The sequence below is a fragment of the Haliotis rufescens genome, unplaced genomic scaffold (genome assembly GCF_023055435.1).
Source record: "Haliotis rufescens isolate VD_foot unplaced genomic scaffold, xgHalRufe1.0.p SCAF_41, whole genome shotgun sequence".
Classification (NCBI taxonomy): Eukaryota; Metazoa; Mollusca; class Gastropoda; order Lepetellida; family Haliotidae; genus Haliotis; species Haliotis rufescens.
Window position 1 is genome coordinate 1317047 of NW_025964124.1, and position 12954 is coordinate 1330000.

Consider the following 12954-nt stretch of genomic DNA (forward strand, 5'->3'; position numbering starts at 1 on the left):
TCGATTGTACGATTCCGACTGTATCATGAGCAAGTTATTATTAATCACCATCACATATCTATAATGACAAGCGTTCGCTAAAAGTGGGACGTATTCTGCCCCACGTGAGGCAGCCGTCAAAAACGCATGCAAGGGCAAGTCAATTGGTCACCTGAACAAACACTTGGACAAAATTATAACACGGAAACATAATTGTAGAAATCAAAACAGGGAATTACATTGGACGTGAGTTTTGCCACCGGTACGTCAGATTTGGAAATGTCGGCCCAATGTCAACCACAAACAGTTTTTTGACAGCTTTATCGAGGTCTTGAATGTTGTATCATTGATCAAACTTTTGAGCAAGAATCGTATGACGCTCTTTGAAATCTTGGCAGAAAGAATATATTTCTGTGTGTAATGAATGCCTAGGTACGCTTGGCTGTGGGCAATACGTAGGTCCCCCTTTCTCTGGGGAATACGTAGGTCCTCCTGTCTGTGGAGAATACATAGATCCTCCTGTCAGTGAGGAATACGTAGGTCATTGTGTCAGTGGGGAATACGTAGGTCCTACTGTCTGTGGAGAATACCTAAGTCCTCCTGTCTGTGGAGAATACCTAGGTCCTCCTGCATGCGGGGAATACCTAGGTCCTCCTGTCTGTGGAATAGCTATTTCCTCCTGTCCGTGGGAATTTCTGGAGCCTTCAGTGAAGGGAGATAATTCAGGAGTCATCAGAGGGTTCAGAATTAAGTAACCTGTTTGTATAGTTAAACCAAGTAAACACTGATTGTGTAATAACAACATATTAAACTAAACATAAAACAACAAATCACCCATGTCTATCGTCAGATTGAAGCTGATGAGTTCGTCTTTTCAGAATAGATACACAGTTTTTTACAACAGGTCAGACAGTACATTTCTAGCTTTGCAGAACAAAATAGATTTACCTCTTTAATAATTACCCTCGTGATATTCAACAGCTAGTCCTCTTGCCATGTCCTGATGTACTAGAATGGTGCCAGGTTTCACATATTTGAAACACAATTTTGATTACACTTACATACAGGCAATTTTCATCTAGTTTATTCCCCTCTTTTCACAAAAGATAAATGTCTATTGTATTTTACATGGGGCAAGTCAGACTACTGTGGGCAGCGGCATGGCGTTACCTAGGCAACAGAATAAAGTATTGGTGGGCGGAGACGGAGTACTATCGATGTCATGTCTCATGGTCACTAAGAACATTCTCAGTCGACATGAGAAGGTTTTGTTTTGTTTGTTGTTTAACGCCGCACTCAACTATAGGACGGCGGTCTATTGATGATCAAGTCAGGACGAGACGATCCAGTGATTGACATTCGAGCATCTTCGCAGTTGGGATACGTTGGCATGTATCAACCAAGTCAGAGTGCCTGACCACCCGATCCCTCAAGACGCCTATTGCAACAAGCATGCGATGCTGATAACCAATGCTAACCCAGAATAACGTCGAAGAAAGATATATATCAGAACAAGTTCATTCATCCCCACTGAGTAGCATCTGCTCCAGAACATGTCCCGTGGCTAGTTTATTCATCCCCGCTGTGTAGAGTCCACTCCAGAACATGTCCCGTGGCTAGTTTATTCATCCCCACTGTGGAGTGTCCGCTCAAGAACATGTCCTGTGGCTAGTTTATTCATCCCCACTGTGGAGAGTCCGCTCCAGAACATGTCCCGTGTCTAGTTTATTCATCCCCACTGTGGAGAGTCCGCTCCAGAACATGCCCCGTGGCTAGTTTATTCATCCCCACTGTGGAGAGTCCGCTCCAGAACATGTCCCGTGTCTAGTTTATTCATCCCCACTGTGGAGAGTCCGCTCCAGAACATGTCCCGTGTCTAGTTTATTCATCCCACTGTGGAGAGTCCGCTCCAGAACATGTCCCGTGGCTAGTTTATTCATCCCCACTGTGGAGAGTCCGCTCCAGAACATGTCCCGTGGCTAGTTTATTCATCCCCACTGTGGAGTGTCCGCTCCAGAACATGTCCCGTGTCTAGTTTATTCATCCCCACTGTGGAGAGTCCGCTCCAGAACATGTCCCGTGGCTAGTTTATTCATCCCCACTGTGGAGAGTCCGCTCCAGAACATGTCCCGTGGCTAGTTTATTCATCCCCACTGTGGAGAGTCCACTCCAGAACATGTCCCCTGGCTAGTTTATTCATCCCAGCTGTGTAGAGTCCGCTCCAGAACATGTCCCGTGGCTAGTTTATTCATCCCAGCTGTGTAGAGTCCGCTCCAGAACATGTCCCGTGTCTAGTTTATTCATCCCAGCTGTGTAGAGTCCGCTCCAGAACATGTCCCGTGGCTAGTTTATTCATCCCAGCTGTGTAGAGTCCGCTCCAGAACATGTCCCGTGGCTAGTTTATTCATCCCAACTGTGGAGTGTCCGCTCCAGAACATGTCCCGTGTCTAGTTTATTCATCCCCACTGTGGAGAGTCCGCTCCAGAACATGTCCCGTGGCTAGTTTATTCATCCCCACTGTGGAGTGTCCGCTCCAGAACATGTCCCGTGTCTAGTTTATTCATCCTTTGTGTGGAGAGTCCGCTCCAGAACATGTCCCGTGGCTAGTTTATTCATCCCAGCTGTGTAGAGTCCGCTCCAGAACATGTCCCGTGGCTAGTTTATTCATCCCAGCTGTGTAGAGTCCGCTCCAGAACATGTCCCGTGGCTAGTTTATTCATCCCAGCTGTGTAGAGTCCGCTCCAGAACATGTCCCGTGGCTAGTTTATTCATCCCAGCTGTGTAGAGTCCGCTCCAGAACATGTCCCGTGGCTAGTTTATTCATCCCAGCTGTGTAGAGTCCGCTCCAGAACATGTCCCCTGGCTAGTTTATTCATCCCAGCTGTGTAGAGTCCGCTCCAGAACATCTCCCGTGGCTAGTTTATTCATCCCAGCTGTGTAGAGTCCGCTCCAGAACATGTCCCGTGGCTAGTTTATTCATCCCAGCTGTGTAGAGTCCGCTCCAGAACATGTCCCGTGGCTAGTTTATTCATCCAAGCTGTGGAGAGTCCACTCCAGAACATGTCCCGTGGCTAGTTTATTCATCCCAGCTTTGAAGAGTCCTCTCCAGGACATGTCCCTGGGCTTGTTTTTTCATCCCCACTGTGGAGTTTATGCTCCAGAACATGTCCCGTGGCTAGTTTATTCATCCTTTGTGTGGAGAGTCCGCTCCAGAACATGTCCCGTGGCTAGTTTATTCATCCCAGCTGTGTAGAGTCCGCTCCATAACATGTCCCGTGGCTAGTTTATTCATCCCAGCTGTGGAGAGTCCACTCCAGAACATGTCCCGTGTCTAGTTGATTCATCCCCACTGTGGAGAGTCCGCTCCAGAACATGTCCCGTGGCTAGTTTATTCATCCCAGCTGTGTGAGGGGCGGTCGGGTAGCCTAGTGGTTAAAGCGTTCGCTCGTCACGCCGAAGACCCGGGTTCGAATCCCGGCATGGGTACAATGTGTGAAGCCCATTTCTGGTGTCCCCCGCCGTGATTTTGCTGGAATATTGCTAAAAGCGGCGTAAAACCAAACTCACTCACTCACTCATCCCAGCTGTGGAGAGTCCACTCCAGAACATGTCCCGTGTCTAGTTGATTCATCCCCACTGTGGAGAGTCCACTCCAGGACATGTCCCGTGGCTAGTTTATTCATCCCCGCTGTGGAGAGTCGATGTTGCTCATAATATCAATCGTTAGTTGTCTGGAGTCAGTTATTTAAAAGCCAACCTCATATAGCTGGACGACAGATGATTGCGGCGTAAAACAACCTGCACCCGGTTCTCGATTTCAAAACTTTTATTTTTTACCGAAACATTCTACACGCTAACTGAAACGTTTTCTCCGGGAACTTGTTTGTTCAGGAAAAAATCGGAGTCATCTAGTCATCTAGACAACCCTACTTGAGAAATTTCCGTCCTTAGCCTATCGAAAACAAGTGTAGAATTATAAATCATTAAGTAAATCCTCGTTTGGTGAGATCAATGTGTCACTTCACTTCACCTTTGGCTACACATGTTTTATTTATGTTTTCGTAACTTCCTGGCTGGGTAATTATAAATAGAGGCGTGTACCCAGCTGCCCTCAGTAAGGATGAAGACCATGTTGTATCTACTGCTGACTCTGCTCCTGCCCGGGACCCTGGCGTCTCCAGATGGCGAGGATCTCACCCTGACTGCGGGGGCTGGCGGGAGCGTCGTCGTCAACGCTGCAGTGGACAGGATCAGGTCCAACTGCATCCTCGGGGACGACCGTCTGTTCCTGCGACGTCTGGCTTACGTGGAGACAACAGACGGTGACGATTCCAATACGTACAGACCTGGTTATGACGGCGGGCTCTGGCAGGTAAGGTAGCCCTATAACACTACAGTATGCCAAGGCTTGCTGTCTCAGTCCGTAAAGAAAAGCGACGCGACGTTTCCAGAATTAGCAGAGGTGTCTGATAAAAGCTGTCCTTGTACAAGTCCGACTGTATCATTATTATGTGTTTATGAGTGAGTGTGTGAGTGAGTTGGGTTTAACGCCGCTTTTAACAATATTCTAGTTATATCGCGGCGTGTCAGCTTAATGTAGGAGGAAAGCCCGAAGTGTTAGGTTGTGGTGTGTTGGTGTACGGGTTTGGGGGTGTGAGGGTCTGGTGTGTGGATGTGTGTGTGTGACTGTGTGTGTGTGTTGGTGTGTGTGTTAGGTTATGGTGTGTGGGTGTGAGGTTGTGGTATGTTGGTGTGTGTGTGTGAGGGTGTGTGGGTGTGTGGGTGTGTGGGTGTGATGGTGTTGTGTGTGGATGTGTGTGTGTGTGTGTGCGCGCGAGGGTGTGTGTGTGTATGGTGTGGTGTGTGGATGTGTGGTTGTGGCTGTAGAGTTTAGGTTTGGCGTGTGGGTGTCTGGGTGTCTGTGTGTGTTGGTGTGTGTGTGTGGTGGTGTGTGTGTGTGGTGGATTTGGGTGTGGTGGGTGTGGGTGTGTTCAGGATGTGTGGTAGGGGTGAGGGGGCATGAGTTTTGGATGTGACGAGCAATGTACAATGACCACAGCTGCCGCCACCTTCAACTGCTGTAATATAGAAATAAAGTACAAACAGCAGCCTGGAATACTGTTCAAAGCAGCGATAAACCCAACTCACTCACTCACTCATAGTTGACTTCATTGCTTCGCCCGTATCTTACATTCTACCAGATAGACGAGGATAAGTTCTTGGAGACGAAGTCCTGCCCGTCCTCAATATCTACCGAATGTGACTTGATCAGCTCCACCCTCGAGATCGACTGGCGCACCACATCCTGGTCAGACCTGAGGAAGCCTCTGTACTCCGGGCTGGCAGCGGCTCTCTACATAAAGAAGTATCACAGTGGCAGCCCTCCCGGTGACGTCACCAGTCAAGCCTCGTTCTGGGCCTCTAACCTCAGACCAGGAGCATCAGAGAATGACTTCATCACTAAAGCTGGAGCATTGAAAGGCATCGGTACGTGATAGTGAGTGAGTGGGTTGGTTTTAACGCCGCTTTTAACAGTATTCCAGTTATATCACGGCGTGTCAGCTTAATGTGGGAGGAAAGCCCGAAGTGATGCAGGTCTCAGACGTTTACCACTTCGGTGAAACCCACGAGCACGGGTATGTAGCTGACAAACCTAGAAACATAATTGGGGCGAACCGGGATTCGAACCCGCAATCATAGGTTTCTGGCGTGCCCAAGGGACGCAACTCTGCACAGCGAATCGCTGCTCCTAAGACGACTGGGCCAACCGTGCCCCCCGGTACGTGACAGGGATACACTGATTGTCTGTGGGTGTGAGGGTTTAATGAGTGAGTGAGCTGGTATTTAACGTCACATCGGCAATATTTCAGCCATATCGTGACGAGAAAGTGACGAGTCAGTTAGTGAATTCTTCACTAGTCACTATATTTTAATGTCTTTCAATTTCATTTTTTTGCTTGGCGTTTTTTAAATCATTCGTTTGTAACATTGTTAGCTATAAATGAGTCACACATAATTCATTTCAATCCAGACTGCAGCACCCAACTTGACCTCGCTTTCATTCTGGACGGTTCTGGAAGTGTCTCCACAAGTGACTTCAGACGCATGCTTGACTTCATCTCTGATATTGTCACAGACTTAGACATCGCAGAAGATGAAGTAAAAGTTTCCACTGTTGAATATGGTTCAAGCGTTGGAGGCAGTATTCTCTTTGGAGACTTTATCTCGAAGAACAATTTGCTAAGCTCTATAAATAACATCAGAAAGAGTGGCGGTGGCACCAACACAGCTTCAGCCATCCTCCACACTGCAAACGTCCTGTTCAGCAATACAACAGGTGCCCGGCCAAATGCCAAGCGTGTGGCGATCCTTCTCACTGACGGCATGTCAAACAGTAAAACAGCTACCATCAGTGCTGCTGATAAAGCTAAAGACGCAGGTATCACGATGATATCAGTTGGGATAGGAAGCATTGATGAGTCTGAGCTGAAGGCTGTAGCCACTCAACCTGACTGTACGCACGTCATCATCCTCCAGGACTTCACTGAGATAGACAGTCTCCTGTACCAACTGAAGGACAGCTCCTGTGGGGGTAGGCCATGCTTTGTACTAAACATCCAATCGGTTTCAATGCTGTTTCGACATTAATGCTGTCGTGAAGGAATAATGCAGGAGGTATTCAATATAGACTGGACATACTTAAAATGTACAGTTTATTTTATATGTGTCAGTAAAACATGCAGGGTTGCCCAGCTGTTCTGAAAACGTTTACCCCAGGTCCAACTGTTGTTGCTAAGGACAGACATGTAATCACTTTCTTCCTCGGCACCAACTGTTGTTGACAAGGACAGACATGTAATCACTTTCTTCCTCAGCTCCAACTGTTGTTGACAAGGACAGACATGTAATCACTTTCTTCCTCAGCTCCAACTGTTGTTGACAAGGACAGACATATAATGCCTTTCTTCCCCAGCACCAACTGTTGTTGACAAGGACAGACATATAATGCCTTTCTTCCCCAGCACCAACTGTTGTTGACAAGGACAGACATATAATGCCTTTCTTCCCCAGCACCAACTGTTGTTGACAAGGACAGACATATAATGCCTTTCTTCCTCGGCACCAACTGTTGTTGACAAGGACAGGCATGTAATCACTTTCTTCCTCGGCACCATTTGTTGTTGACAAGGACAGACATGTAATGCCTTTCTTCATCATCACCAACTGTTGTTGACAAGGACAGACATGTAATCACTTTCTTCCTCGGCACCATTTGTTGTTGACAAGGACAGACATGTAATGCCTTTCTTCCTCGGCACCATTTGTTGTTGACAAGGACAGACATGTAATGCCTTTCTTCATCATCACCAAATGTTGTTGACAAGGACAGACATGTAATCACTTTCTTCCTCGGCACCATTTGTTGTTGACAAGGACAGACATGTAATCACTTCCTTCCTCGGCACCATTTGTTGTTGACAAGGACAGACATGTAATCACTTTCTTCCTCGGCACCAACTGTTGTTGACAAGGACAGACATGTAATCACTTTCTTCCTCGGCACCATTTGTTGTTGACAAGGACAGACATGTAATCACTTTCTTCCTCGGCACCATTTGTTGTTGACAAGGACAGACATATAATGCCTTTCTTTCCCAGCACTAACTGTTGTTGACAAAAACAGACATGTAATCACTTTCTTCCTCGGCACCATTTGTTGTTGACAAGGACAGACATGTAATCACTTCCTTCCTCGGCACCATTTGTTGTTGACAAGGACAGACATATAATGCCTTTCTTTCCCAGCACTAACTGTTGTTGACAAAAACAGACATGTAATCACTTTCTTCCTCGGCACCAACTGTTGTTGACAAGGACAGGCATGTAATCACTTTCTTCCTCGGCACCATTTGTTGTTGACAAGGACAGACATATAATGCCTTTCTTTCCCAGCACTAACTGTTGTTGACAAAAACAGACATGTAATCACTTTCTTCCTCAGCTTCAACTGTTGTTGACAAAAACAGACATGTAATCACTTTCTTCCTCGGCACCAACTGTTGTTGACAAAAACAGGCATGTAATCACTTTCTTCCTCAGCTTCAACTGTTGCTGACAAAAACAGACATGTAATCACTTTCTTGCCCAGCTCCAACTGTTGTTGACAAGGACAGACATGTAATCACTTTCTTCCCCGGCACCAACTGTGGTTGACAAGGACAGACATGTAATCACTTTCTTCCCCAGCACCAACTGTTGTTGACAAGGACAGACATGTAATCACTTTCTTCCTCGGCACCAACTGTTGTTGACAAGGACAAGCATGTAATCACTTTCTTCCCCGGCACCAACTGTTGTTGACAAGGACAGACATGTTATCACTTTCTTCCTCGGCACCAACTGTTGTTGACAAGGACAGATATGTAATCACTTTCTTCCCCAGCTCCAACTGTTGTTGACAAGGACAAGCATGTAATCACTTTCTTCCTCGGCACCAACTGTTGTTGACAAGGACAGGCATGTAATCACTTTCTTCCCCGGCACCAACTGTTGTTGACAAGGACAAACATGTAATCACTTTCTTCCTCGGCACCAACTGTTGTTGACAAGGACAGGCATGTAATCACTTTCTTCCCCGGCACCAACTGTTGTTGACAAGGACAAGCATGTAATCACTTTCTTCCCCAGCACCAACTGTGGTTGACAAGGACAGACATGTAATCACTTTCCTTCCCAGCACCAACTGTTGTTGTCAAGGACAGACATGTAATCACTTTCTTCCCCAGCACCAACTGTTGTTGACAAGGACAAGCCTATTATGACGCCCCTGCCAGTAAATATCACAGTGGACGACTCATTCGTCGTTGAGGATGATGACGACCCAGCTAGTCCAGACGGCGATACTGATGAAATTGTTGTAAGTTATACAGAGCTTTCTACACACTTCACACCTTATTTTACGCTAACATGCATTGTGACCTGAAACCATAAAGCGTTGATTTGGGATAAAATTATTAGCAGTATTTTTGTATATATAAAACCAAGGGTCTTATTAGGCCATAAACTATTTAATTTATCATTTTACTATTTAAATCATGTGTCATTTTCGTGAAAATAAAAATATTCAAGTTTGCAAAGACAGATCCTGGAAACTGTTCTGTGTGATTCACCTGCATCTGAGTGTCCGCCGCTACATAAGTGCAATAATCTTGGACGCGACGTTAATCCCCATTTTACGTAACCTCACCTAAATGTCAGATACCTTCTTTAATTATTAAGGTTGGCGAGGTTATTTGTGGCACCCTGGACATGTACGCCTCCTACCGCACCCCCCGCCCCAGCCCCGCCTTCTACGACTCCAGGGACAGCGCTAGTGATGGAAAGGCAGGTGTTATATACTTCAACAAGGACATGAAGGGGAGATCACTCTACATCACTGTCATAGCATCTCGGCTACCGCTGACCATCGATCAAATGCCCTCATGCATCAACGCCAGTTTCAGCGTGGGGATTTCCCAGCTGCCATCAAGTACGTCACTTTATCAATGGACAGGAACTATAACATATCAACATAAACCGAGTGATAACTTGATGTAAAGCGGTGAAAACAGACCTAGGCGTTACCATTCGTATTTTGTTACTATTCATATCACCTTTGTGATTGTGGGAGATCGTAACGCTCCATTGTGTCTACTGGTATTTAGAGAAGGGTGTCATCTGTCGAGAGTCTAATAGAGTGAGAGTGACGCTTCAGTGTGTCTATTTAGAGGAGGGTGTCATCTGTGGAGAGTCTGTTAGTGTGTTTAGAGGTGCCGATCATCTGTAGAGAGTCTGTTTGTGTGTTTAGAGGTGGAGATCATCTGTAGAGAGTATGTTTGTGTATTTAGAGGTGGTGATCATCTGTAGAGAGTATGTTTGTGTGTTTAGAGGTGGAGATCATCTGTAGAGAGTATGTTTGTGTGTTTAGAGGTGGCGATCATCTGTAGAGAGTCTGTTTGTGTGTTTAGAGGTGGAGATCATCTGTAAAGAGTAGGTTTGTGTGTTTAGAGGTGGAGATCATCTGTAGAGAGTCTGTTTGTGTGTTTAGAGGTGGAAATCATCTGTAGAGAGTCTGTTTGTGTGTTTAGAGGTGGAGATCATCTGTAGAGAGTCTGTTTGTGTGTTTAGAGGTGGAGATCATCTATAGAGAGTCTGTTTGTGTGTTTAGAGGTGGAGATCATCTGTAGAGAGTCTATTTGTGTGTTTAGAGGTGGAGATCATCTGTAGAGAGTCTGTTTGTGTGTTTAGAGGGGGAGATCATCTATAGAGAGTCTGTTTGTGTGTTTAGAGGTGGAGATCATCTGTAGAGAGTCTGTTTGTGTGTTTAGAGGTGGTGATCATCTGTAGAGAGTCTGTTTGTGTATTTAGAGGTGGTGATCATCTGTAGAGAGTATGTTTGTGTGTTTAGAGGTGGAGATCATCTGTAGAGAGTATGTTTGTGTGTTTAGAGGTGGCGATCATCTGTAGAGAGTCTGTTTGTGTGTTTAGAGGTGGAGATTATCTGTAGAGAGTATGTTTGTGTATTTAGAGGTGGAGATCATCTGTGGAGAGTCTGTTTGTGTGTTTAGAGGTGGCGATCATCTGTAGAGAGTCTGTTTGTGTGTTTAGAGGTGGCGATCATCTGTAGAGAGTCTGTTTGTGTGTTTAGAGGTGGAGATCATCTGTAAAGAGTATGTTTGTGTGTTTAGAGGTGGAGATCATCTGTAGAGAGTCTGTTTGTGTGTTTAGAGGTGGAGATCATCTGTAGAGAGTCTGTTTGTGTGTTTAGAGGTGGAGATCATCTGTAGAGAGTCTGTTTGTGTGTTTAGAGGTGGAGATCATCTGTAGAGAGTCTGTTTGTGTGTTTAGAGGTGGAGATCATCTATAGAGAGTCTGTTTGTGTGTTGAGAGGTGGAGATCATCTGTAGAGAGGGCCTGGTAGAGAGAGAGTAACACCTTTGTTTGTGTGTGTAGAGGTGGAGATCATCTGTAGAGAGGGCCTGGTAGAGCGAGAGTGTACAGAGGACGACTTGGAGGACAATGGCTTCAGCTGTGATGGTATGTACAGGACTGGTTGAAGTGTGTATATCTAATCAGATGTTCGACTTCGTAAGCTACACCATCAATATTTTGTTTCAAAATTGAATTTTCAGAATGTATTTGGGAATTGTATTAAGGAACTTCATTCATCTATCATATTATCAGACAGACATACAGTTTACATTAAGGTAGTGTTACATATATGATTCATTTCATTGCTCGGTACGAGATGCAGTAACGTGTGAAAAGTGTATGGATCTTCACAGAAACTTAGAGATATACTTTTTCCTAACGTTTGAATGATGATGTTCAGACTATTGAAACAGTGTTAGCCATTACATGTGTGGTACATTGACAGGCGACATACAGACCAGTTTGAACATTTATTTTATATTTCTGCACCTAAATCGAGACCGAAGTACTTCCAAATATTAAGGGACGTTAGAACATAATTGTCTTCATGCATTTGAGAGTTTACAACTGTTTATGATAGTAGCCTATTCGTGAATGTCTGAGTACTGTCATGACTTGTAAAAAGTGTCAGACAATTTTCAGTTCAAGGCACTAATGATATATATTATATGAGTTGATCTGACTGGGAGAAGAATTCGAACCTAGAATCATATAGAATACTTACTCAATTCCCCACTTAAAGTAACATTTATGACCAATTTTCCAGAATCATCTAACGTCAGCAATCCCTGTTCCCCTGGCAACGTATGTGACCACGCCCATCCCTCGGATACCACCAAGTTCATCCACTGTGACGTCAAAGGCAACATGTACGTCACCCAATGTCCCGGCAAAGCCCAATACAATCCTGACACAATAAGCTGTGGATCGGAACCAGTAGAGGGTGGAGTATCATGTGCCGTATATAACCCTTGCACACAGGAAAATATTGCCAATGGTAAGTTCTACTTCCCATACCCCTCCAACCCCTCCAAGTACATCCAGTGTGATGCCTTCGGGAAGTCGTGGATCAGAGATTGTCCCAGTGGTCTGGTGTGGAACGCTGCTCTCTACACGTGCTCCTACAACACAGGATCAGTCCAGGAGCCTGCAGAGGACCCGGTAAAGGAGCCTCCTGTCTATACCTCCATTGACCCCCCAGTAGCTGCTACAGCCGACGCCAACCCTTGCAACAGCAACAACAACGGTCAAGTCTTCCCCCACGCGGACCCTACCAAGTACATCACGTGTGCACACAATGGCGTAGCCGTGGTTCAGTCGTGTGCCCCGCCCCTTGTGTTTGACGTCATCGTCAAGACATGCAACTGGGCTTAGTGTGCAAAACATTGATACATGCTTGAATAGTCATTTGTTACAATGAATATTACCATCAAAATAATGTGTCTTTGTTCTTCACGTCCTTTGACGTGTCCATCTAATCATGAGAATATGCCCCAGCTGTATATGATAGCAAACTGTATCATGAATAAATGTACATGCATTATCTTCCTGTCTTTGTCTGCTTGGTGGAGCAGCAGTGGTGAACACAGGACAGTGCCACCACATAATGTACGCATAGGACTTAACACCAGCAATATATTGAAGAAACACTGCCGTGTCTAGCCAGGAATATGTAGTCTGTTTTATGTAACTAAGACCATACTACAGTATAACCAACATCCACACACAAACCACTATAAACAAACCACTCCACACAAACCACTCCACACAAACCACCCCGCACAAACCACTACACTAAAAAGAATACACACAAAACACGACAAATAAACCACCCAACACAAACCACTACACACAAACCACTACACACAAATCACTACACACAAACCACTACACACAAACCACCCAACACAAACCACTACACACAAACCACTACACACAAACCACTACACACAAACCACTACACACAAACCACTACACACAAACCACTCCACACAAACCACTCCA

The 12954-nt window shown here is 45.5% G+C and overlaps 1 protein-coding gene across 1 annotated transcript in view; it reads left to right on the top strand.

Annotated features, from left to right (window-relative positions):
* LOC124127369 overlaps positions 1–12495 on the top strand; it is a 31595-nt gene extending 19100 nt beyond the window's left edge. The window contains exons 9-15 of the mRNA XM_048382743.1: positions 4071–4351; positions 5181–5466; positions 6011–6571; positions 8766–8896; positions 9259–9508; positions 10972–11055; positions 11717–12495. Of these exons, the coding sequence (XP_048238700.1) occupies positions 4071–4351; positions 5181–5466; positions 6011–6571; positions 8766–8896; positions 9259–9508; positions 10972–11055; positions 11717–12324 (2201 nt within the window). The 3' untranslated portion in view covers positions 12325–12495. The remainder of the gene's footprint in view (positions 1–4070; positions 4352–5180; positions 5467–6010; positions 6572–8765; positions 8897–9258; positions 9509–10971; positions 11056–11716) is intronic.
* The last annotated feature ends 459 nt before the right edge of the window (positions 12496–12954 follow it).